The 27,688-nt window shown below is 37.5% G+C and overlaps 2 protein-coding genes and 1 long non-coding RNA gene across 13 annotated transcripts in view; all 3 read left to right on the top strand.

The window, feature by feature from the left end:
• Window positions 1-9,997, top strand: part of Orai (calcium release-activated calcium channel protein orai) — a 53,972-nt gene extending 43,975 nt beyond the window's left edge. For 7 of the 8 annotated variants that reach the window (XM_022062980.2, XM_022062983.2, XM_022062986.2 and 4 more), the window contains exons 2-4: window positions 285-433; window positions 989-1,117; window positions 4,137-9,997. In XM_022062980.2, coding sequence (XP_021918672.1) covers window positions 335-433; window positions 989-1,117; window positions 4,137-4,661 — 753 coding nt within the window. In that variant the 5' untranslated portion in view covers window positions 285-334 and the 3' untranslated portion in view covers window positions 4,662-9,997. Of the gene's footprint in view, window positions 1-284; window positions 434-834; window positions 899-988; window positions 1,118-4,136 lie in introns of those variants that run through there. The other variant, XM_022062987.2, reaches the window with a different exon arrangement.
• LOC110829352 (zinc finger CCHC domain-containing protein 8 homolog) overlaps window positions 9,862-27,688 on the top strand; it is a 39,628-nt gene continuing 21,801 nt past the window's right edge. For 2 of the 4 annotated variants that reach the window (XM_022062976.2, XM_022062975.2), the window contains exons 1-4: window positions 9,894-10,213; window positions 12,007-12,226; window positions 14,526-14,725; window positions 27,039-27,244. In XM_022062976.2, coding sequence (XP_021918668.1) covers window positions 9,894-10,213; window positions 12,007-12,226; window positions 14,526-14,725; window positions 27,039-27,244 — 946 coding nt within the window. Of the gene's footprint in view, window positions 10,214-12,006; window positions 12,227-14,525; window positions 14,726-27,038; window positions 27,245-27,688 lie in introns of all 4 variants that reach the window. The other 2 variants (XM_022062978.2, XM_022062977.2) reach the window with 2 other exon arrangements.
• Window positions 14,735-25,452, top strand: LOC147873357 (uncharacterized). Its single transcript, XR_015535847.1, has 2 exons — window positions 14,735-15,395; window positions 16,674-25,452. It is a non-coding gene; the product is annotated as an uncharacterized LOC147873357 (long non-coding RNA).

The raw sequence follows: 27,688 nt of genomic DNA, 5'->3' as shown, positions 1-27,688 counted from the left end.
CATGTTGAGAAAAGTGGCATATTTTTTACTGTTCTGGATTCAGCAGATATGATTCTTTCCTGCTAACCTGTAGCATAATATAACAGTGATATTGCACTAGTACTTTGCTATCATGAGGAGATAATATTCTGGAAAGTCCTTTTGAATGTAAAGTCCATTGCATACTGTTTTCTTTGAGACATCTTTGTCAATGAAACTAGCAAGATGCATGTTTGTAAGCTATTTTCATATTGTCAATATGAAACAGTACTTTTGTTTTAATACATTATACTTTTATTTTGCAGGTTTCTGTGGGTTATTTGGGGTAGGAGTGATTTGGATCATTTGATTTCCCATGTCCGAGTTGTCAAGTAATTCAGGACATCGCACAGCCTGCACTACTGCTTTGCAGTATAGTGGAAACGACTGTCGCTGGGGAAGAATACCAACACAGGTCTGCCCATTTTTTTTCTTTCATGGATGTAAATTCTGAATTTTAGTCACTCATTTTATTTATGCATGTAATCTGACAAATTATGCAGTGTTTTATCAAGTAGATTTTTGTATTGGTAACATGCCTAGATTTTTTTGTTTTGCACTTTTTAAGTGTGTAGTGTTTTAGTTTTAAATGTTTGAATGCTATCATATTAGATTGTGGCTTGAACATTATTGCATAGAGGTTTGTTATTTCTCATCTATGTTTAATCAGAACAACATTTAATGTGCTAAAGATATGTGAATAGTTTTAATTGTGCTGTTGGTAAACTGTTCTTTAGCTATTTATGTACATTTGCTGTGTTTGTGCAACAATTCTAAATCCTACATTACATATTGTCATAATTAATTTCTTATTAGAGGGGTACAGTGTCAATTCATCTGATTGAAGACCATCTCTGGAAGGCCGTGTTTACTTTCATGGGTAGGTCTTAATTCTTTTTGTACTAACACTGAAAATTATGTTGGTGTCGGCTCATTGCTATAGTGTTCATTCATGATTGTAACCTTTCAGGAGAAGATGTCACAGTCAGGTGATGGTCTCCATACTCCTGGCTACCTTTCTTGGAGGAAGCTACAACTGAGCAGAGCAAAATTGAAGGCATCTAGTAAAACTTCTGCTCTTCTTTCTGGTTTTGCAATGGTAAGATATTCTTGTGCTTGGATGTCTATTCTGTAAGATGGAAAAGGGAGTACTTCTAGAAGTAGAGACCCACTCATTGGACATAATATGTTTTTACAGTGTCTCTTCTCTCTAAAGTATCTCTCTTAGTCTTCAGTCTATGGGAATAGGGGATTTGAAACCTGTATGACATGTGATAGGACTGCTGACTGGAATTTAACTCCAGAGTTAACGGTTTAACAGTATGATAGTGTATGCATGGCGAACTGTATTGTGCATTAGCTGTGATGTGCAGTTGATGTCTGCTGTCTGCGCTGACCACAAAGTTAAATAAGAGTGGTGGAACTATTCCATCAGTCTCATTTGCACAGGTACTAAATGTCAGACAGACTTTAAAGAGCCCAGAAAACACATTTGTAGAGTTCAATGAAGATTTATGTGAAACTGTGTTGTATGTATTTGATGGAGTATTGAACATTGTGATTGGTTGGTTGGTACTCCTGCTTCATAATTAGGAGGTTACATGGTCAAAGTTTGGCCTGCTGGCAGGCTGTCCTGACCGAGGTTTACCTCAGTCCCTCCAGGCGATTTCTGTGATTGTGCCTTACATTAAGCCATGACTGTTAAATTCTGTGTCCTTTCCAATTCACTTTTCATTAATCCTATTGTACGATGATGCTACATTGGATGAGCTGATATTGTAATTAAATATACCGCAAATAAAATAACCAAAACAATGAAATCTGTATTCATTGTTTCTCTTAGGTGCAATTGACACAAGCACTAAGCTAAGAATAACTTTAAGGTTCAGACTGATTTGTGCAATTCTACTTCTAACCCCCTGTTACTACACCACCATTATGGTAGCCAGATTTTAAAGAACATTAACTGGGAAAACCACACTTATTACTTTCGTTACATCATCGTGATTTGAGCTGATTTCATACATAAATTTCTTAAGACAATTTATGTCATGGGGTCCAGGTTACTCAGTTACTCTTCTTTAATTTTCTGCAACTCCTCTTCGTCAGTACATTTAAACTTCCTTTACTTCACAAACGTGAAGTACATTGGCTGGAATTATGATCACAGACTAGCATCATAATATGGCCATTGCATAATAATGACATTTTAGTTGTATGATTAAGTTTTTGCTTTCATGGTCTCACTTCTGTAATTGATGATTATAAACATTAATTAAAGAATTCTGAAGAAAAATTCTACAGAAAAATCTTATATCTACTAAGATATTATATTGTTTTAAGGAAAAAGTGGATTTTGAAATATTGTCTTATCAGAAGTTAATTGCTAACAAGAAATTTAGGGCAGATCTCATATGCATACTTTTCTTTACTTTTATTTCAAGTCTCACAAATCTTGTGTTGTTGATGTTATATTTAAGTAATGTAAGTTTATAATTGAACAAAGATGTGCACTTCAGCCTGTAAGTTGGCATGTCGATCTTGTAAACAGATGGTCATTGGATAAAATCCTGTGGTGTGCCACCATGACAATCACACATTCTGCATTATCTTTAACTTTTTGCTAGTCATTCACAAACATGCTTGTACTTGATTTACGATAGGCTTAAAGTTGAAAGGAAATTTTTATATTCATACATTTTCCTCAATATTTTTGAGTAACTACCTATCTTACCAAATATGTGAAAATCATTCACTACATTAAAAAGGTATTCCTTCGAAAAGCACAATGGTGGATTTTCATCAGTTGGATATTCGGGGCTGTACTTTCTGAGGAAGTTCTGATCTGTCATGTGAGTAATCTGTGTTTCTGATTCTCTGTTGATTTGCTGCCATTTACTGTGTTGTCTGTAGCAAGGAGTTAATTTGCCCACTCCGATAGAGTATTTAATCATGGTTTTGCGTTACATTCCATACTTTTGCACTTACGTTTACATTATATAAAACCACCATGTAATGCTACTGAATTATACTATTTTTTAACCCAACCAGTTCTGACATGTTGTGGGGTTTTATTAATATTTGTAAACTACCATAAATTGGGATCCAGGGTAGCTCAGTCAGTATAGTGACTGACTATAGAGTGGATGACTGGAGTTTGATCCCCAACAGGGGCAGATGATTTTTCCTCCAATTAATGCATCCAGACCAGCTTTGGAGCCCACCCAGCCTCCTGTCCAATCAGTACCGGCGTCCTTTCCAGGGGTAAAGTACGGCCGGAGCATGACACTAACCACTAACCCTATCTAGTGCTAAGGTTAAGAATGAGTATGAGTTATATGTTTCTTCCCTGCAAGTGCCTACATGGCATATAGCAAGACAGCTTTACTTTTTTAAGCTACCATAAATTATAAAATATGAAACAATGTTAAACAGTATGTAAAGTAAAGACATCCCATTACATGCCAATGTTGGCTCTTAGGGGAGAGGAGGTATAGCTTCTACTCATTCTCAACCTTTGTACCAGAAGGGGGGTTAGTGGTCAGCAACATGCCCAGTCATGCATTACCCCTGGGAAAGGTCCCTGGTACCCATTTGCCAGGAGGATGGGTGTGCCCCAGAGCCAGTCAGAACAGAGAGGCTAGTAGAAAATTCTTTGTCCCTGTTGGAGATCAAATCCCTATTGCCCAGCCTGTAGCCAATCACTATACTGACTGAGCTATCAGGCTCACGTTAAACAGTATGTACATTGTTCACACTGGTGATTATAATGAAATTCTTGTGTGTATGTATATGTATGTTACACAACCTGTTTTGATTCAGGATGATTTGCCCTTGTCAAAAGGACATGTGGAGTTCCACACTTTATCAATAAATAAAACTTAAGAGCACCTTGTTATGAAAACCAATGCTGGCAATAACTTTTAAATGGCATACATACTTGTTTAACTTGGTTTTATGTTTTATAATCTGTGGTAGCTTACAAATAATACAATTAAACCTCTGATGGTGACTTAATTATCAAACATATTTGAAATTATAAAGTAAAATTGAGTTGCATTAGACTTTAATTTTCTGTATACTTGGTTTTTATTAACAACAAATGTCTTTGCCCATAGGTGGCTATGGTTGAAGTACAGCTTAGTGAAGAGTCAAATGTACCTCAGGAGATGTTGATTGCATTTGCAATCTGCACAACTCTACTGGTGGCAGTGCATATGTTGGCTCTCATGATCAGTACCTGCATCTTGCCAAATATTGATGCCGTTTGCAATCTCCATTCCATCAGCCTTGTACACGAATCTCCACATGAACGGCTGCATTGGTATATTGAGACTGCTTGGGCATTTTCAACACTGCTGGGATTGCTTCTTTTCTTATGTGAAATAGCAATTCTGTGTTGGGTAAAATTTTATGACTTCTCAACCTACGCAGCATGGTCTGCATGCATTGTTCTGATCCCTGTCCTCATCATCTTCTTAGCATTTGCCGTGCATTTTTATCGTTCACTGGTCGCACACAAATATGAAGTGACAGTTTCAGGTATACGTGAATTGGAGCTGCTTAAAGAACAGATAGAGGCAGGAGATGCAGAGGGGCGAGCTAATGGCATGGGACTCTTCTCAAACACCCAAATTGTGTAGCTGTTTGTGTGTTATAAAGTTTCAAAAGTCATGTGGAAGGATATCCCAGTAGACTTCTAATCAATGGACTTGTGTTTCAGCTGGTTGCATAAAAGACTTCAAATAAATGTTATGAAGGAATGCAACCTGAGTGTTAATATGCGGCAGCAAGGTTTGTTCTGGGAAGATCTTATTTCCCAAAACTGGTTAACAAATACTGTGAGAACCATATTGCATGATACAATACACCAAGACTGATTCGTACAGCTCAGACATTTTATATTAAATGTTCTACAGAGTTACTTATTTTCTGGTAGATTATGGTTGCTTAATATGCTTTATATAAGACTGTATACACTGAGATATGGTTCCTATGTTTCACCTTCGGTTTTTACCTTGTTAATAATATATTCAACAGACCAACTGAAAAGTGGAAGGTGTAAGTTATCCATGACAGAAAAAAATTGGTTCATATATAAGTTAGATTCAGTGAACATATAATTAGTGTCTCAAATTTTTAATTAAAGAAAGTATCAAAAAGGTGTTTTAAAATTGAGACCACGTGTCAACATGGAATTCTCAGTTGTCCTGGGGGAAAAATACGTTGTTATGTCAGCTTGCTGACAGATGAGATTGATGTAACATAAGTTTTCCATGTCTATAGTGCATATTACCAGTAGTTTGTGATAGATTTTGTATACTGGTACCTGAAAGTGTTGAATGCGGAATTTGATTATGATGAGATTATTGGGGCTATCCAGAATCAACCTAATATTATGTTGTAACATGGAGGACAAACAGTACAATATCGATCAATGATAAGTAAGAACTGTTAGGTGCTGTAATTTCATCCTTTTTTTTCTTGTGGTCAACTAAAACTGGCAGAAGGATAAAATCTGATTGGGTAAACCACATCATCATCAAAGAAACACAAGAAGGTTACATCATGTACAAAGGAAATGTCTTTTAGGTATATGAAGTAAAAGGTACATTAAACAGGATTGTGAAAGTATACAGTGCATACTTAACAGGCACAAATGGCAGAGAGAATTACAAATTACATGCTAACGTGCATGCTCTTCAAATTACGTGATACAATTACAGTGAGAAACAAAGACTGGATAAACTTATCAGTACTCAGGCTTCACTGTTGTTTTACACACTAAAAGAAAATTAAGTGTAATCTACATAAATAGTTTAATGTGGGCTCATATGAACACAGTAATGAACCTTCAGGTCCCATGAAAGGTGGGAAATATCTTGGCTAGCTTCTCAATTAGGACTCTGCTCAGTGAAGTTAGTTAACTTGTTTAGTGTATGCTTTAAAAGAGCACTTGATGAACAGAACAAAACATCTGATTTCAATGCAGTCTGATCTGTCAAGACTGGTTTTTTTCATTAGTCTTTTGCTGAAACAATTGAAGGATTTATTTCTGTGTATAATGACTGTGATAAGGGTATGCATTTATGATCCTATGTGAAGTGGTAGTTAAAGATGTTCAATCTAAATAGGAATTGTAATGGCTGAACAATTTCTCATAAAATTTAATAAAAATTGCTGTCTCTTCTCTGAAGTTGTTTCATGCTTATGGATGGACTAATTGGTTTTAACAATGACATTACATTTAAGCATGACTGATGAAAGTATATTCCATTTAAATCAGTGTTATTTGTTCTTGTCATGTGGACTTCATCACCTAAATTATAGATCTTCTATAGTTATTCAAGAAATTTACTGTTTTTTATATAACCTAGAGGTTTCTCAAGATATTCTTAAAAGTCTGCCACTGGCCCTATCATATAAATATATCATGTTTCTTGCCAAGGTCCTTAATTTTGTTACAGAAAGATTTGATGGTGTGTATGCCTTCTTTTTAGTCCTATAAATGTCCACATATTTATTGACAGGCCACAGGAAATGGCAGTCCATTTTGAAATGTAATAGATAAGGAAGACAGGAAATATGCCTAGGTTGTCTTTATGAATACTAGCTCAAAGACTTAGGAAAGGTCATTCCAAAACCCTGTTTTGAATGCTGAGAGGGGCATGAACTGGGCTTCCAGAGTGCACCTGTATGATGTAGTTCACCCAGTCATATGATTTGTGTTGTCACACCAACAATACTATTTTGTCTGACCACAGTAACTGTGTTATCCTATCTTGTGCGTTCAGGATTTGGTTGTTCAATTTCATAGTTGTTCTTTCCAGTGTCTTCTGGGATATGTCATGTTTTATCTTTATCTGTGTGTATTGTTTTCATTCTTTTGAGGTACTGCTACTGAGTCCTTTAATAATCTTGTAATCCTACTCTATCATTGTGCCTTTTGGATAATTTCAGCTTCAAGCCATAAACTTAGAAAACTGTGTTACTCTGCTGTGAAACTGTGCAGCCAACATGATATGTATAAAGAGATTATAGGGCAAATCAATTTTAAAGGATTATGTGATGGTGTACTACAATCTGGATTACTGAGTTTCTGGACCTTGTCAATTGTCTAGTATTCTAAAAACACTTTTTAATAACAGCTTCATCCCCAGGTGTAAGGAAGGTGGGAATCTACTTTGTATGGCTTGTTGGAAAATGCTAACAGCAAGCAATGGACAACGTACCAACATCGGAACTACATGTGTGTCATGATACGACTCAGATGAGTACTATGACATCATTTTGCGGCTGTATTTTTGGGCCATAGAGGTGCTGGTGTTAGATATGGTGGATTAGGTAGTATTTAGAATTTCTTCTGCATTAGGGTTCTGGAGGAAAAACACATCCAGTTCAAAATGTGTTTTTAAAATGTCAGACGATGGACAGAGTCCAAAAATTAAGAATCAAGATTACAGGACAAAGTTTATTATAACACAGCTACATTAAAATTCCTTCTTACCCTTGCCGAATGACATGTATATATAATGTAGTAATGTAAAGGAAATGTAATGTTCTTCCATTTGTATGTAAAAATCTAAATTAAAACAGTTAAGTGCCTGTTAAAACAAGTGATCTCCTTTTTCTAAGATCTTAATTTTGTTATGGGATTTATGGTGGATCAGCTGAAGCTGGAGTAGCATCTTCCAACTTCCAGTAGCTCAGTCTTTTTGCCTTAACCTTATTCCTTCACTGATGAGCTGGGGTAGCTCAGTCAGTATAGTGACTAGCTACGAGCTGGTCACGGGTTTGATCCCTGACGGGGGCAGAGGATTTTTCCTCTAGTCTCTGCGTCCAGACCAGCTCTGGGGCCCACCTAGTCTCCTATCCAACGGGTACCCGGGGCGTGATGCCGACCACTCACCCCCATCTAGTGCTGAGGTCAAGAAAGAGTAGGAGCTATACCTCTGCTCCCCCCAAACTCCCTTCATGGCGTGTAGTGGGATGGCTTTATTCCTTCACTGTCAGCATTTTATTTATTATTAATAGTAGTAGTTGATATTTACATTACTGTATATCCTGTTACTGGGTGATGGCATCATGTAGATGTATGTAGGTTGTATTACCAACATTTATGAGTTTTTACTGTCTCCATCTTCAAGGTGAAGTGACTACCCAGTGTCCCCTGCTGATATTTATGCACGTCCACAGGATGGTACTGTTACATATCACATATAAGAGATTAAAACTTCCCTTGATTATGTATTGCATGCTACTCATGGTCTTGTATAAATTTTTGACATTTTGAAGATAAACCAGAAGAATTTTATCTGTATGTAATTATGAATGTGGCAAGAGTAGAATGGCATTTAATGCCTGCTCAAACGCAGTAGCACTAATGGTGCAAAAATTGTGATAGTAATTGTAAAATAATATTCAAGGTTTGTGCATCATACAGTATATACGTTGCAAAATTCTTTTAAAACTATGTTTTTTACAATCCCTATTTTACCCGTCATCTGTCCCATGTATTGTATCATGTTGTGGGGCAGTGTATCATGTGTTTAATGGTACATGGTGACAAAATATTGAGATAGAAAAGGTAAAGTTAGTGTTGGAATATTTTCATTGTATGATTAGCAACAATGCCTAGGTCTGGTCATGCTGTAGTGCATGGTAAGTCGGTGACATGCTACAATTGGTTCAGTTGTAGCCCATTTATGTTGAGAGCGCATGTTATAAAGATGACTGTTCCACTAGAGGTTTGCACCAAGGACAGGCAACATGTAGTAATGTCTGTGCCTGAAGGAATAAAAGGGGCAGAAATCCATCAGCAATTGGCTGCCAAGTATGAGTTAAACAATTTGCCACAAAGAAATGTGTATGATTTACTTTAAATGCAGCAGATATAGTGTTGATACAGACAGGTAAGCATGCCCAACCACATCCACAAATGAAAACGTGGAGTGTGCTCAAACAGTGGTTCTTGGAAGCTGTGGGGTAACTACAGTGGAAACTGCTCAAAGATCTATAAACTAATTCAATTTACAGATCTTTAAAAATTAGAAACTAATTTAATGTGTTTACTTTTCGAATGTGCGTTGGAATATCTTCAGTTTATATACATATGCAGTAAACTATTTATTTTGACTTTGTCTGAAGTTAAAATATTAAGCCTTTTACTAGCAAGCAAAACACTGTAAACAGACTATTTATTTATCAGTAGGACATAGATTTGTATTTTCATCGGGACTACATCAAACTGTGGCCCTTAATATAGTATCTGATTCAAGAAGCCCTAATGGGTTCAAAACTAGCTAGCAGATTATTAGAACAGTTGTATATATATTACAGTTATAAACTCAAATCTGAAAGTACCGATGTGGCGGTTATCTGTCAGTTTTGTTGACTAATATTATTATTTTGAACAGTTTAAAAAACAATCTTTTATTATACGAAGTTGATACCATTTCTATTCTACAATTATTTAAATTATATTATGTTAACTTTATTAGGTACGTCCAAACAAAGATACCAGAAACAACAGGAAAAATCACGGTAAACACAACACACTTGATCATAACCATGGTTATGTCGCTATAGCGAGCAAGTTGGCTATAACAAAGAGTCGTATAAAGGGAAACTTTTGACATATTAGAAGGATTCACATTTCCAAAGTGCCATGGAGAAAAACGATATTTCCTATGTGTTGTTTGACATAAAGATTACAAAGATTCGCCGATTAGTAAGAAGGTTGGCATACGTGTTCAACACAACAAACCGATGTTGGTATTGTCGGTGGTATAGCGCTAGTCAGGTTAAAATGTCTGAAATGTGTTGTTGTATCTAATTTTGCATATGTTTTAGTGCCACTTCATTGAAGCGTGAATATGAGCAACATTGTGTTAGATGATAATACCAATCATGATTCCAGTTCTGTGAGTGCAAGTACATCAAACAACGAAGAAAGCCTTGATTCGTGTAGCAATGACAGGTTTGTAATCGGGAGTGCAACTAAGAAGACTTCACTTCCGCCGTCATTTTTAATTGGGAGCGACGAAGATTCTGATCACAGATCTTTGCAAGTAAATAGCCCATTTTCAGTTGGGAAGGTCGATATTAAATACGACCAGCAGACAAAATTACGATCATCCACAAATGAAAATAGACCAATTTTTAGCGTCTCTTTCAGAAATCAAGACGTAGCAAGGTTAGTGCCTGGTTAATGGATTCTAAATTTTTCATTTATTTTCAAATTGATTTGGCACAACTATTGAGAATTAAATAGAATACAGTTACGTTGATTCGCAATATTCTTACATGAAAATGCATCATAAAGTTAATCCAAACTTTTTCGGACTTGGGATAGCTCACAATTAAAAACTTAAAGTATCGTTAAGTATCGTTGCCATTCTCCACATAAAGTAAAGTCATAGGCCGACTTGAAATAGCTTGCCCTTTGGAAAGCATTGTATGGCCACCGTATATGGGCAGTTTAACACATCACCATAAAATGCTAGCATGTTACATAGGGCCCCATAACTTGGTCGGCCCATGTGAATAGTCTTCATGGTAACTACATACATTGAAGTATTCTTTGACTATCAGCTGTATCAATCTGAAATAAAAATCCAACAGGTTGGAAACTGTTTCCTCCATCAGCAGGGCCACTGAGTAAGTCAACAAAGCTGACAGATTCACTTTACTGGTTATGGAACCTAGTTGCTAGAGTGGTTCAACAATCAATATTCTTTCCACATTCAGGTTAAGAAATATTCACAGTGGTCACCGCAACACAGGTAATTGCTTATTGTCACTCACAGATATATCCAGGTTAAGTAACTCTGAGCATTGTCTATGTGGGCTGTGACCTGCTGTTCTTCTATTGGCTAATTACTGGACAATGAAGACTGCCTTCTGACAGGTCTACATGTGTATGTATTGACCAGTTTGTGCCACTTAACTTATAGTCCCTGATGATCAATACATTCTGAAACATGAGATTTCTACTCCATATTGATGTGGCTGATAATCTTGGAAGACACTGCTACATTAAAGAATGACTTTCTTACTGTACACTTTTGAAAGAGTTAAGCTGTCGTTTGCTGGTTGAACAGTCTGACTGCTACTAGTCATGGAAAGGCGAGTGTAAAACCCTAATGAGAAACTTGGAATATTGGCTGCACAATAACATAGTTTCTTACCTTCCTAAAATCATGTCATTAATTTATCACAATGTACTTTGAACTGACTGAATTTTGTTGCTGTTCTCTTCTCACCCACAATTTTCTGATCAAGGACAGATTTCAACTCCTCAGTAAGCTATAATAACTGGAAATACTAAACTTTGTTGGATATGCTGATAAAACCCTTGCTACTTGAACACTTTATGTAGTTCATACTTTTTTATGTACACACAGATACATAGCGATTGACTTAGTCTTTTCTGTACAAATACTTTTCATTGTTATATAAAAAGTAAAGTAAAGCTGTTCCACTATATGCCATGTAAGTGCTTGGGGGAGAGGGGGTATAGCTCCTACTCATTCTTGACCTCAGCAGTAGAAGGGGGTGAATGGTCAGCATCAAGCCCTGACTGCGCTTTACCCCTGGGGAAGTACCCTGGTACTCGTTGGATAGGAGGCTGGGTGGGCCCTAGAACTGATCTGGACACAGAGGCTAGAAGAAAAATCCTCTGCCCTCGTCAGGGATCGAACCCCGGTCATCCAGTTTGTAGCCGGTCACTATACTGACTGAGCTACACCGGCCCATTTCATTGTTATATACAGTATGCAAATATGCAGATATAACCAGTGATTGCTTCTGTATTTACCATTTTCACTGAAGTTGATCTATTTATAAATATGCATTTGTGTAATGTGGATTTTTCTGGAACTTTAGAACTTATATAAATAGTGAACAAAGTGGTATTGGTTTCGTTGAAGTTGTAATATAATAGAATATTTAGAGTTTATTAATAAGAAAATATTCTATATTCTGCAGAAAATATAAAGCTTCTATAAAGACATTTTTAAAGGACCTCATTGCAAAAAATGACCCAGACAATGAAGAAGACACATCAGACTTGGAACTTGATGTGTGGGAGGCAGAGGAAGATGGAGAGGATTCCCAAGACCATGATAGTGTTGACAGTTCAAGTCTGTTTAAGGTTGATACACATCCTACTCTAAAAGACAATTTAGATGTACCAGCATACAATCATGTAAGTGCATTAATATTTTGTTAACAGAATTTAAGATCCTAAAGTGTAATAGTTTTACAGTTAAATATTCTCAAATTTGTTTGTTCAGATTATCTGCTCATATTCATTTGTATCAGTGAACAGTGTTTTGGAATGCAGTGGTTTAGTGGTTGTCACTCCTTTGTATTTGGGATATGATCATAAGACATAATAAATTATTCTGTGGCTACCAGCAGTGTAAGGTGGCTTAATGAAGAAATCACCAACATTTTGAGAACCATCCTCGTCCTCAGAGGTTGAGGATGAAGATGGTTCTCGAAACAGTGTTTTCTTTAATAAGCCACCTTACACGGCTGATAGCCACAGAAGAATTTATTACACTTAGTCACCATGAAAGCTTCAGATCATTCATGATCATAAGTCTCTTGTGGGTTTACATCAGGTTCCTATTTTTTTGGAAACATATCAAAGGTAAGTATTGCCAGACTTGTAAGATTTGAGGTTTTCACAGCGGTGAATATGAAGATTTCTGTCTTCTGGGTTGTTGCACTGTGTAGTCTGGTCAATGTTTACCAACGTTTCAGAGGTCATACTGCCTCTGTCATCAGGGCGATGATGACGGAGGCAGTATGACCTCTGAAACGTTGGTAAACATCGACCAGACTACACAGCGCAACAATCCAGAAGACAGAAATCTTCATTGGCAGACTTGTATAAAACCACAGATAACTCTTGTTCATTGTACCTTGATCTTGAGTCTTGCGAGGTTCCATGTCAGAACAAACTTGACTCGTTAGAAGACGGTACTGCCCATGCTTAGGCAGACCAGCAAATTATGTCCTCTAGATTTGTCATCGGACCAGAAAAAAATTATCTTGTAATATTGAAGTCAGCTTTCAGCTGCAGTACATCACAAACCCTGAACTGTCTCCCAAGGAATCTGCTCGTCCTACCAGCCTATCCCAGTTTGGGATACAATATTGGTGATGATGAAATGTGATAAAAATTCCAGAAGCATTAATTGCCTTTATAACAGAACTTCAGTCTACTATATGTCTTTTGGAAAATACCTCAAAATAGGTCTTGACAGCATCTTTTACTGTTCCTAGTAATTGAAAACTTTTAAAAGATTTAATCTGTGTCAAAAATGATGAAACGTTTTAAACTATGAAAGAAATTAAAAACCTTAAAATATTCTAGATATTGTCTTATGCATTATCTAATGAACAGTGTTTGTTTATAGAGATTGACATTGTTTTAGTAGAATATCATATTTTCTTCTTTTAATATTACTTTGCAAATTGAAAGCAGTAAGCTGTATCAAGTTATTTATTTAGTTTGTTTTTTTCAACTTGCAAGCTTAAATCTTGTAAAAATACTAAGTTTAAAATGTGCAGGCTTTTAATATTGTGTTGAGAGTTATATTCACCTGAATATGAAATATCATATTGGTAAGTAACTGTTCCGATTCATTATATTATAATTTTTCAAAATTGCCGTGATGAAACACCAGAAAATTATTTGTGATTCAATGATAAAAGAGTTGATCTTTCAATTTTATGTTAAGAATTTAAGTTGGATAGACAGAAAAATAGCTTTGTAATATGTAATGTAGTGTGCAGCTTACTTGATTTTTTCTTAACAGATTTACAGTAAACTCCCGTTTATCCTCGCTAATGAAGCAGAGAAGGTGCATGAATAATTATAAAAACATCGTTAATCCAATATAATATTAGTTGGTGCATATACAGAACTTCAACTGCTTTACTTTTTTTCACGGCTGACATTATTTTGTAAAATAGCTTCCTTTCGTGAATTGCGTATCCTCTGGTTATCCCTTTTCCCACCACCATGACCTTTAGAACAAACTTCTCCACCCCACCTCTGTACTGATTGTAAACCACCAAAATAAAAGGTATTGTTTGATCATATTTTTTGTAGGCCCTCCCAAAACCAACCCCCCTCCATCTAAAGTGGGTGCAGAGAGTCAGAAGCCTAATTTACAAGTTTCTGCCTATATGTAAAAGAAGAAGGCATTCACAGATAACCCTCACATGGCTAATTGGGAGTTTACTGTATTTAATTTAAACACAAGAGATAAAATCTTAAAACCTTGCATACCTTGCAGTGTTATCTAAATATATAAAATCATGCATACAAACAAAACTGTTTACACTTTGAAAAGATACTTAGTGCCAAACGTGTTTCAACCTCAAGAGGTCATATCCAGTGTTATAAAACATAAAAGTTGCTTTTTATAAAACCATAACAGATGTAATGAATTTTTATGCTGAAATATTTTGTTCATAATATTTTGCAGAAGTTCAATGAAATTCTTCAACAAACCAAAGATGACATTGGTAAGACTAGCAAAAATGAAGGATCGAGTCGTTCATCTTGTTTCAATTGTCTAGGGAATCACAGCCTTCGTGACTGTCCACTGCCTCATGACCCTTCAGCCATAACCAAGAACAGGCGACAGTTTTCTGCTAGGTTCACCCGTACACAGAGTAAGACAAGGTAGTTGCATCTTCATTTACATATCTAGATGTTGAATGTATGTATGTGTTTCTTAACCATTTACACGTGGTAGGGCACTGGAATTTTCACAGTACACCTAATTGTCTTATGTATCGTTCAGGGTATGTGTATTGAAAAAGATTGTCTTCTGCTATATAGTCTCTTAAAAGTTTACCAGTATTTCAGAGGTTCTTGCTGCCTCCATCATCAGCATGCCCTGATGATGGAGGCAGCAAGCACCTCTGATATACTGGTAAACTTCTACCAGACTACACAATGAAACATCCCAGAACACAGTTGTCTTCAAACTCATTGCTGCGAGAGGCTGAAATCTCACCTATTTTCATATTATTTATTATAATTTGTATGTACAGGGCATGGGAAATGGTGCATAATAACAATGGGAGTGGGTACAAAACCTCAAAACAAAACAAAAATGTAAATGGAAGAATCCTCTAGAAGGAATTTTTTTGTAAATATCAAATAGGACAAATGCATTAATTACGCTTTGGGAGGACCAAGGGCCATAGGACATGATGTACAGCACAGGAAATATGTATGAAGATAGCTTCCTGCTATACCACAGTTGACGGTGATCAGCACTCAGCTCACAGTAGTCGTACTGTTATTCTATGCAGTTATCCTGTGTCTGTAAAACTGGCAAGAAAGGGTAAGTAAAACTAACTTTACGTTGCATGAATATTGATATGAATTTGATCCTTGGTGCCATGTGGTAACTGGGCCTACACTGCAGTCAAGGCTTATGCGAAATGTATCCAGCATGCTGCTGTCCAGACGGTAATGCATTTTGCCAGATGGATGAGAGGATGAGGGAAACTGATAATATCCTACCAACACCACCATTGCATAGGGGTTGAGTGCGCACTTGCTGAATGTCAGCACTCAAAGAGATGGTTCTGAATATGGTGGGACAGAATCCATGTTGTAGTACATGAGGAATTACCCGAGAGTTGGGTGTCAGAACATCGCACTTTCCATTTAAACTTCCAGGATGAAGACCTGTATCCATACAACTACTTATTGGTTCCAGGGTTCAAACCTTATGATTATCATCATTGTTTCAAATACTGTGTCTTTCATGGGAATACAGATGTGATCTGGGCTCTTTGGAGCATATTTTATGGTCAGAAAAAGCAGCATTCATACATGAAGGTGTCTTCAACAGTCATAACAGCCACTTGTGGGCATAGCAGAATCCCCATGTAAGATGCGAGTGGGGCCATCAGGTTGCTGGAGCATTAATGTGTGAGCCGGTATCATTGGCAGTAGTGTGGTTGGGTCATACATACTACCTGACACTCAATTTAGTGTCCCTGCATATTGTGTGTTCTGCAGGAAGTTCTGTCAGAACTGCTTGAAGTGTTGTATATGCATAGTAGTTTATAAGATGTTATTATGGTAGGTAATACAATATTGTTATATCAGAATAGTTGCTAGTTGCAGCATATGAAATTTAAGCCTTGTATGTGAACACTGTTCTGTAACTCGGACTTTCACCGATGCTATCCCGGTCTGATAATTAAGTTGTTTTTCAAGGAAATGGTGACACTTTGACACTGTCACCCCACAACCATTTCAAAATAATTAATAAGCATCAGCTAAAGTCTGGGAGTGAGGCAAGTGTCAGACAGAGGACAGACTCACAAAAACTTTGAAACATTCTAAAACATTCCTATCGATACAGAGTACGAAGTACACATATTGTACCCGGGATACGCCCTTGCTGACCAATATATATAGCAGCAAGAGCATTACAAAACGCTTTTTGATCTGTTACAAGTTTAGTCCTGACGACGGTACTTCGTTCAGTCAGAGTCGGCCACTGCTAAAGCCTTAAGCAGCAACCTGTTGTATTTATTACTATTTGTTAGTAATAAAGCCTTTGTACGAGTCTACTCTCAGCAGCTCTTATTCCATTCGGCAACAGATAAACAATCACCAAAATCTGCTCGACCAACGTTATCGAACCCACACAGTACTTTACATGGTTTTCCCGTGTCTGGTACACAACACTGGTGTCAGGTGTGTGGGGTGTCGCCAACTTGCACATAATTGGAATCAGGTACACCACGTCAGTGGAGGGTACGGTGGAGAAGAACTTGCAGAGGGACGAGTCGAGGGACATCAGGATGGTCTTTTACGAGAAACCTCAGGAAGAAGATATACCAACCCGGATATCATCTTCAAGAAGGACCACTACAGTAAGCGGTCTACAGAGAGTAACTTCCACGAGCCCAGCGGCAGGAAGCAGTAGGAAGAAGGTATACCAGCCCGGATATCGTCTTCAAGGAGAAGGACCACTACAGTAAGCGGTCTACGGAAGAGCAACTTCCTCGAGCCTAGCGGCAGGAAGCAGCACCCGGAGCAGTGAAAGGTGTTGAGCAGGAGGGCTTGACCAGAAAGAAGAAAACTACTGAAGGGTGAGATTTTGCTCAGATTTCCATGTCTACCCAATATACAAATTTGGAGATACAGGTGGCGGAAGTAGATAGAGCAAGCACCATGTTTGTAGAGTACATTAGTGTGACAGAGGCACTAAAGTTGATTTCACCATTTAGTGGGAATAAATGGGAAGTGCTGACATTTGTGTCATGTCGACACAGCTTTCAGGTGTATAAATCCTAATCATGAAGATAGATTGTATCAGTTTGTACTGACGAGAATTAGCGGGGATCCCAGGACCGCGATTGCCCACAGAAATTTAGAAAACTGGGAGGAACTAAAAGAATTTCTGAGGAATACTTACGTAGAGAAGAGAACTTTGGATTTCCATGCAACTCAGCTGTTCAGGGCAAAGCAGAATAAAACAGAAAACGTGTCAGAGTGGATTCAGAGAATCCAGACACTAGGGTCGAAGTTTAGGGATTCCGCATTGTTGAACTGTGATGGAGAAAAAAGGGCAGGAATATTAAGTCTGTCAGATAGATTAAGAAACATTTTGTTTTATTCAAGGGTTGTACTCGGACAGGATGCAAACAGTAGTCCGCAGTCGCAACAATGAACATTTTGATTAAATTGCAGAAACAGCCCTTGAGGAGGAAAGTGTGATTGTCTCTAAGTTCAAGAGGTATAGAGGGGATACAGTACCTCCACCAAAATGTGGGAACTGTGGGAAACTAGGACATCCCAGTAACAGATGTTTTGCCAAGAAAGATATTCGTGTGAACCAAGTTAAGGTAGAAAGGTCCGAACAAAGTAAGGACATAGTTTGTTTCAAGTGCAGTGTCAGAGGACATTATGCAGGATTGCAGGAGGGCATTAGGAAAATTTAATAGGAAAAACAACTACCAGGAGAAATCAGGAAACAGGAGCCGACTAACGGAGGACAGCCGTGCGACAGTCAGTTTCGTTCAATAGGCTGTATACATTCAAGTACATGTGATTTTGTGAAAATTGAGTTAAACATAAGCAGGGATAAGGAACTGTACTTTTTATTGGACACCGGAGCAGACGTTTCCATATTAAAAAGCAAAAAGTTATTGGGTAGTACAGAGTTCGAACCCTGAGAGAAGGTTAAACTAAAAAGTGTAAATGGGGCCGTAGTTGAAACACATGGGTCAGTGAACGCGGACATAATAGAAGAAGGCACTAGGATTCTGTTCACATTTCAGGTAGTAAGCGACCAAATAGACATTGAAGGAGATGGAATTTTAGGAAAAGATTTTCTCCGAATGATGCAGGCAAAGATATGCTACGAGACCAAAATTTTAGAACTCAAAGGGGAAACTTTTAGTATTTGTAAGACGCTACTAGGTAGAAACCAGTCAGGAAAGCGAGGGACTGAAGAAGAGCAAATAGAAAAGAAGATGTGAATGTTAATGTTACCTAGGAGGTCAGAAACGGTAGTTTGAGTCCCGGTGGAGTTTGAAAAGAATCAGACAGAAGGGTTAATAGAAAAATGCCAGTTGCAAGAAGGAGTAGTTGTAGCAAATTCTGTAACTACTGTTAAAGGAGGGTATGCAATTACCAGCATACTAAATACGAATGGGAAAGAGATTCCTATACCTGAGCCTAAAATTAAGTTGGAAAAGATTGGGGAATCGTCCATTGAAACGACAGGAGTACATAACAGGAACCAATATCGTGGTAGAGATATTTTAAGTAAGCTGAGGCTAGAACATTTAAATGATGAAGAGAGGAACATTTTAGAAAATACTTGCCTAGATTACCAAGATATTTTCTATTTACCAGGTGACAAACTTAGCTCTACGAATGCGATGAAGCATTCGATAACCTTGTTAACAGGAACAACACCGATAAACACTAGACCATATAGGTTACCTGAAGCCCAGAAAGCAGAGATAGAAAAACAAGTAGTCAAACTTTTAGAAGAAGGTATAATAGAGGAAAGTAGTTCACCTTGGAACAGTCCACTTTTGATAGTGTCAAAGAAAGATGATGCAAGTGGAGAGAAAAAATGGGGAATAGTTGTAGATTTTATGAAATTAAATGAAAAAACAATTGGAAACGCGTACCCTCTCCCTGACATAACAGAACTTTTAGATCAGCTGGGGCAATCAAAATATTTTTCTTGTATAGATATGGTAATGGGATACCATCAGATAGAACTGAAACCAGAGGATAAAGAGAAAACAGCTTTTAGCACTAAACAAGGTCATTGGGCCTACAGGAAAATGCCATTCTGGTTAAAGACAGCACCAGCAACATGACAATGTTTGATGAATTATATTTTGAGTGGTTTAACAGGTTCAAGATGTTTCGTATTCTTAGACGATGTAGTTATATATGCAAAGTCTTTGGAAGAACATGATGTGAAACTTAGAGAGGTATTTGCTAGGTTTAGGAAAGCAAACCTAAAACTCCAGCCCGATAAATGTGAATTTCTACGGAAAGAGGTGAACTATTTAGGACATTTGATCAATGAGGAAGGCGTTAGACCAGATCCCACTAAGGTAGAAGCCATTGAGAGATTTCCAAATCCAGAAAATGAGAAACAATTGAAAAGTTTTCTAGGTATGGCACGCTATTGCAGAAAATTCATTCCAAGATTTAGCAAAATAGCAGCACCATTGCATGCCTTGCTTAAGAAAGATGTTAAATTTGAATGGATGATTGAACAAGAAAATGCTTTTCAAAATTTAAAGACAAAATTAACAGCACAACCTATTTTGCAGTATCCAGATTTCACAAAAGAATTTACTCTAATGACAGATGCAAGCAATCAAGGAATAGGAGCAGTACTATCACAGGGTGAGATAGGTAGAGATTTGCCAATAGCATACGCGAGTCGTAATTTGAATAAGGCAGAACAGAACTACACTGCCAGTGAGAAGGAATTATTAGCGGTAGTATGGGGAATAAAACATTTTAGACTGTATCTTTACGGGAGAAAATTCAAAATTGCGAGTGATTATAAGCCATTAATGTGGATCGTGAATGTGAAAGATCCAGGATCCAGGTTACTCAGGTGGCGAATAAAACTGGAATAGTACGACTATGGAATAGTATACAAAAAAGGGGCTCTTAACACTAATGCAGATACATTAAGTGGAATGAGGAGACTTCTGTTGAGATAGAAGAGGAAAAAATGAAACAGATCCTTTATGAATATCACGATGCACCTGTAGGAGGACATCGAGGAATGAATAAAACTTATCAGGCTATAAAGTCAAAATTCGTGTGGCCAAACATGAAACGGGAGATAGAGGATTATGTAAAAAAGTGTAGAAGTTGCCAGATAAATAAAATGCTAAGTCCAAGAAAGAGAGCGCCAATGGAGATTACAACCACGGCAGAGCATCCGTTTGAAAAATGTTGTTTGGACATTGTAGGACCTTTACCAGAAACTAGGAAGGGAAACAAATATATACTTACATTTCAGGATGATCTTAGCAAATTCATGTCGGCAATACCAATTCCTCAACAAGACGTGGATACAGTAGCGAGGGAATTTGTGTTAAATATTGTTTTGAAAATGGGAACCCCAAAACAGATCTTGACGGATCAGGGAAGTAACTTTTTGAGTGACTTATTTAAAAGTACATGCAAACTATTAAAGATTAAGAAGTTACAGATGACAGTATTTAGGCCAGAATCAAATGGAGGACTAGAAAGAGGTCACAGAGTTTTAGCAGAGTACTTATGTCACTACATATAATGAAGAAAAGGTCAAAAGGGGGTTAACCGAAATGAAGAATTATATAGAATCAGTGACTACTGAAAATCGAGAGAAAATAAGTATTATGGCAGCAAAGGTCACAGTAGAGGGTCACATTGCTATAGTTAATGAAGCAAGTAATGAATTACGACACTTGGATATCTTGCTCCAAAGTGTTACAAATGCGCGAAAAGGGATTTTACAACTGCAAGTTGTATCTCCAAAGATGATAATGAATGCCTTGATTCAGAGCATACCATCTTTTCCTTTACCACTTCACTCTTTCCGCTGAGCAAGAACTCTATTAATTTAATTTATAAAGTTTGTGACATTCATGTATATGTAAGTGAAGGTAAATTAGGTTATGTAATCACCTTACCTTTAATTAACAGAGGTACATTCAAGGTCTTTAGAATGATACCAATACCGATAACTTAGGTAAAAACAAATTTGCATATATTGATACAGATGAATCAAATTTATGTTTAGACCAAACAAGACAATATTATTTTGGAATTAATGATAAGGAATTTGATGAATGTAAGAATATGGATTTGAATATAAGGATATGTAAACAGAAACACCCATTATTATCAAACCATTTACAGGAATCATGTGCAATTAAAACTACTGCAACGTAGAAGAGAAATTCCAAATAGTTGTGATACCAGATTGGTACAGGTAAAGAATACTATATGGATGCAGCTTGATAATAATGAATGGATATATTTTGCACCTACTACTAAGAGTGTAACAGTGTTATGCCAGGGTAAGGAACCCACAGATGTTAAACTCACAGGGATGGGAAAATTAGGCATAAATTCAGGATGTAAAGGATACAGTATGTATGCACTTTGCAAACGAGTTCTAAAGTAAAGGTAAGTATTGTAAAGCAAGAAGATATGCTTTCTCAAGTATCATTAGATTTTGATTGTTTTGAAGAATTAGGAATTAAGTTTAATACAAGTAATTCACCAATTATTAATATTAATATTGAATTTAAACATGTAGCATCGCACTTAGACGATTTGAAACGTGCAAGTTTTAAAATATCAGAATTAGAAAAAGAAATTAAGGAACAAGAATGGAAAAATCATCACTTAATCACACACTCTACATATTCTGTAATAGTGTATATTTTGTTGAGTGCAATTGCTATTTATGTGACATATAGGATATATAAATGTGTAAGGTTTGGGTGTACACGTGTACAATGCCTTAAGGCATTGACAGCACCTCTAAGAGAAGTCCAAACGTCTACAGAAACTAGTGGTAGCAGCAATACTGTAAACATAGATATAAAAACTAGTAATGAAAGTTTGTCCTTAAGACAGGAAGAAATTCCACTACATGATTCACAGCAATCATTGCATGACGAAGTCCCTCAGACCTCAAGCAGCAAAGTCATATTTTTAGGCCCAATTAAGGTGTAAATTGGACCTTAGTTTGAAGGGGGAGGTGTTGTATATGCATAGTAGTTTATAGGATGTTATTATGTTAGGTAATACAATATTGTTATATCAGAATAGTTGCTAGTTGCAGCATATGAAATATAAGCCTTGTATGTGAACACTGTTCTGTAACTCGGACTTTCACCGATGCTATCCCGGTCTGATAATTAAGTTGTTTTTCAAGGAAACGGTGACACTTTGACACTGTCACCCCACAACCATTTCAAAATAATTAATAAGCATCAGCTAAAGTCTGGGAGTGAGGCAAGTGTCAGACAGAGGACAACCTGTTGTATTTGTTACTATTTGTTAGTAATAAAGCCTTTGTACGAGTCTACTCTCAGCAGCTCTTATTCCATTCGGCGACAGATAAACAGTCACCAAGAAGATGTGCCACTGGTGGTTTAACATGAAGTAGTTTAAACATGATGGGGCATTGGCACATTTTAATGTACAGTCTCAGCAGCACCTCAACACATTTTCCTAACAGGTAGCTAGGACATGGTGGCCCTGTGTCATGGCTTGCGAGATTGCTGGGCCTAAACCTTTTGGACTTCTTCCTTTGGGGACACCTGAAATAAATTGTTAGCAGGGATCCACTGACTGACATGAAGGCTTGACAGTGAAGTAAAATGTTGCTAAAGCAACCACTGATGCAGACTTGTTATAATGTGTGCAAGCTAGTATTCCATGAAGTGCAGTTGCATATCAGAAAATGCATGGTAGACACTTTGAATCCTTGCTGTAACTACAGGGTGGCGCACAAAATGTTTACCCTTTTAAATCCTGTACAAAATCTATATTTCTTACAAAAATGTTGCATATCACATACACACTAAAGGACACAAGCATGGAAAGTTGTTTTTAGCGCAGAACATGTTCGATGTGGCTCACATTCTGGCTCATCACCTCTTCTAGACGAACTTGTATGTTTGTGATCACCTTACAGCACAAGTCTTCTGAAAGTGTGCGGCACAGCTGGATGATCATGTTTCTGAGTTCCGTTAATGAACTAGGTTTCCTTGAGTACAGTATGTCCTTCATGAAGCCCCACAGAAAGAAATCACATGGATTAGTGTCTGGGCTGTAGGGAGGCCAGACCTGTCCACAATCATGGTGTCCAGGAAAACGATAAATCACTCTGGGACCAAAGCTTTCATACAGAAAATCAAGGACCACATTAGCTGTGTGTTTCCTGGCTCCACCTTGCGTAAACCACTGGGTTTTGATCAGCAATCCTGTTGCAGTAAGTTGCGGCATGAAGTTGTTACGCAGCGTGGCTAGGTAACAATCAGAGTTCACAGTGTCATACAGTAATTTTATCACCACATTTGTATATCTCGTGAAACTGGTGAGGATGTTCTGTGGCCCAGAATCAAACATTTTTCTTGTTAACTGCTCCATCCAAATAGAAATGAGCCTTATCAGAGAACCAAGTGTTGTGGAGAATAACCTCTTTGTGTTTTGCCCAAGTGGCAAAATGCAGCCTCTGTTCTTTGTCATGGTCAGCAGGCTTATATTTTATTTATTTAGTGTTCTGTCTGATGACAGGTCCATATGAACAGGATCCTTCCATCCTTTTCTCGGACTGGGACCTGTTCATATACGTTCTTGGCAGATGATCCAGAAGTGGTTTGCCATTGCCTTCTGTGTGTGAATGGAGTAATTGTTGGGATGCCACGGAGAAACCGGGGAAGCCCCCGGAGGAAAACTCCGTGTTGCCTAGACCACGGCCTTGCCCAACACGAGTTATAAATTCGGGCACCGCCGGGAATCGAACCCGAGACATCATCACAGTAATCTTGTACGGAAACATGCAGATCTGAGTGCAGAATTCACTGAACTGAATTCTGTGAAATCCCCAGTTCCACTGATGCTGTTCTCATCGATTGCCACTCTGAGGGCTTCCATGTTCTCCAGAATAAGAATGCTTGGAGCATGAGGCCTGTCTCACTCCAACAATGAACCCTCCTGTTTGAACTGTGTCTGGAGTCTGTGTATTGTTTGTTTAGTAGGAGCCCACCTGGTGCCGAAATGCGCACAAAAACGTGTGTTACAGTAACATTCTTTGTTTCCACAAAAACAACACAACTTTTGCTTTCTGTTTGGCAGTCAGCCATCTTACAGAATGACTTGCTACAACTGGATCTCTGGTTGCAATGTGTTCTGCTGCCAGCTACAGCAATTCTCATGAACTGCTGCATTTGCCACCAAAGTTTTAAATTTGTTTCTCATATGGTATAATTTTGAAATTCAAAACAAATGGGTAAACATTTTGTGTGCCACCCTGTGCCTATCATCTTCTTAGTTGTGTATCTGGTGTGTTCTGTGTTGCCAGGTGTTGTACACTTTTCAAGTGTTATTTATCCTGGCGTGTGAAGTATTCATTCTCCTCATGTACATTTTTCTTTTGTATTAACTCACTTGTTTATGAGTGTCACATGCAGTCTCTTTGTAGTTATTCAAGTCTTGGTGAGTTTGCCTTTTTTTTCAGCATCACCACTAATTTCTGTGCTATTTATTACTGGTGTGGCTTTTGCCTAATTTGATGATTCTTTCATATTTCTGGAATGAGTCCTAGAGAATTCTTCCTTTTATATTTTTTTTTGAGCTATTGTATTCATTCCCATTGTTGTTATGCACCATTTTTTCCACACACTATGTATTTTGTAATATGTAATACTGGAAAATAAATATTAACACATTTTAGGAGTGGGTGGTAAATAAGAAGTCAAGTGCCAAACAAATAAAAATCTACAGTATGTAATAAATATGAACTGGTTTCCATATATCATGCCAGTTCCTCGCATATATTTTACCTATTGCCCTGCTAATGGAGACAGCAAGTACCTTGAAATGTTGGTAAACTTATGCCAGACTACACAGGGCAACAACCCAAAACAGTCATCTTAAGAAGTATATTTGTATTCTTAGTTTTTATTATTGTCTCACAGAAGATGAAATTGGTGATGCTGTAGTTCTAGTTATAGGTGGTGGACAGTGACATGGGTTTTTGAGTGTTTAACATACATTTTTTGGGTATGAAACCCTTTTGACCTGAAAAAAGCTGAAAGTTCCAGGTAATAAAAGAGAACAGGGCAGTTCTTGTATATACTTAACAGAGATAGGCAAAGGAAGTTAACAAGTTGAAACTAAAGGAGTGTTTCTGCTTTTCTTACTATAAATTAGCGGAATATTGGAAATATAGTTTGAGTGCGTGGTTATTATGGTGGGTGCAACATACAGGACATTTTACTTTTATTGTAATATGAAAAACTGAATTTTGTGGCAGCATACTGCAGAAAAAAATGTAATTACACTGATCTCTCAATGTAAAAAAAAAATAGCTCACTGAGCAGAAGTGTAATATAAACAAAAATATAAAATTGAAAGTTAAGAAATCAACTTGTGGGAGGGGTGACCTAGTTAGAGCATGTGGAAGTTCGGCACAGTTGAGGTGGTATGTTGTAGGGAGAAGCATGTCCTGTTGAATCAGTTATTTTTGAAACAGTTTTTTATAACTGCAACTGTCACATTTTCACAGAAATGGCTATCAGTGTAAAATAGTAGGTGATAATTGAACTTGGGTCACCCTCGGTGGACTAGTTGTTAGCGTGCTTGCCACTGGACCCAAGGTTCACGGGTTCAAACCCCCGGCTGAGGTCGATGGATTTTTAAGGGTGATAAAAATCCGTAGCACAACTTTCTTTGGAGGGGAAGTAAAGCCGGCGGTCCCATGTCATAGATTTATGGCGTGTAAAAGAACCTTATGAGCAAGACAGAGATGTTCATAAGAAAAATTCAATGGCCATTTTTCACCCAATTCTCTCCTGATTCACTATTAGATGGCTGTAGCAGATAAATCAGAATTGAGTAGAAATTGTGCAGAGGCAGTGGGCTTGTCACTTACTACTTATAAATGCACATTTCAAAGACAGAAATCTCCCACATGGTAGGAGGCCAAGGCTTGACTTCGGGCTGTTGTGCCACTGAAGAAGAAGAATTGAAGTTTCACATGTCTTGCCATTTTTACCTTGTAAAAATATACAAAATTATTATTTTTCAAGCTCTTATATCACAATATAAAGAGTTTACTTGGAGACAGGGTGAGCTTTTGGATTTTAATTGTATGTAGATTTACCATGGTAGAAATCTGAATTTTTAATGCCATTGTCCACATGACACAGTTTGAAAATAATTAATTTATAATGTACTAAAATTGTCCTTGTGCTAACCCATCATTTTATGAACTGCATTTAGTTGAGAAGATAATGTCTAAAAGCTTAATTACACACTACAGGATGAAGATAACTTCCTGTGTTTAAGCACCACTTTTTGAAAGTGTGTGTCATTCTTTATCCCAACACCAGATCGAGAAGAGTGGTCATTTTTTCTCAGGATACAGTCCTCTGTTCCTGTTAAAGGGGAGGCTGTTTGGGCCAGAAAAGACAGTCTGGAGATCAGAATGAAGAGAAAAATGTTTCTCCCTGCAGTAATCTGACCCTAGTCATTTAGCTTATAGCCATTTACTATACTGCCCGAGCTATACAGGTTCCCATATTTAATAATCTGAAAGAAACAGTAGGTACAGATGACTATATGCTAAGAGAAACTGCTATAACTTGACAGGGAAATTATTTCTAATATCACAGATGTGTGCAGTATTTACTGTGAATGATGAAGTCATATTGTTTGTCTGAGATTGTTGCTTTCTGCTTTCTAGTCGTTATCACTTGGATGACGAGCAGAAGTTTGCTTCTTTTGTTCCTGGTCAAATCAGTAACAAATTGAGGAAGGCACTGGGGCTGGCCAAGCATCAGCTTCCAAATCATATATACAAGATGAGAACTCTGGGCTATCCACCTGGTTGGATGGAGGATGCCAAGATATCACACTCTGGGCTCACACTGTATGACTGTAAGGGAAAGGGTAAGTGTCTGTGCTTCCTCAAGGAAACATATTTCCACTTGTCAAAGTTAAAATTGTTTAAAATAATATTTGCAGTGTGGCCATGTGGGTTCAAACCTGGCCAAGGTTGATGGATTTTTAAGGATGATAAAAATCAATAGCACAACTTCCTTCAAAGGGGAAGTAAAGCTGGCAGTCCCATGTCGTAGATTTCCAGCATGCAAAAGAACCTTACGAGCATGAACGAGATGTTTCGTAAGCAAAATTTAGCGGCCATTTCTCACCCAAGTCTCTCCTGATTCTCTACTAGATGGCTCTAGCAGGCAAATCAGGATTGAGTAGAAATTGTGCAGAGGCAGTGGGCTTGTCACTCAATTCTCATTAATGCACACTCCAAAAGACAAAGAAACCTCCCACATGGGAGGAGGCCAAGGCTTGGCTTCGGGCTGTTGCACCATAGAGTCA

The sequence above is a fragment of the Zootermopsis nevadensis genome, unplaced genomic scaffold (assembly GCF_977971745.1).
Source record: "Zootermopsis nevadensis isolate Lab colony 2312 unplaced genomic scaffold, Znev_1.0 Znev_ptg000019l, whole genome shotgun sequence".
In the NCBI taxonomy this organism is placed as follows: domain Eukaryota; kingdom Metazoa; phylum Arthropoda; class Insecta; order Blattodea; family Termopsidae; genus Zootermopsis; species Zootermopsis nevadensis.
The sequence above is the reverse complement of the archived record's forward strand: the minus strand, read 5'-3'. Positions and strand labels throughout refer to the sequence as shown.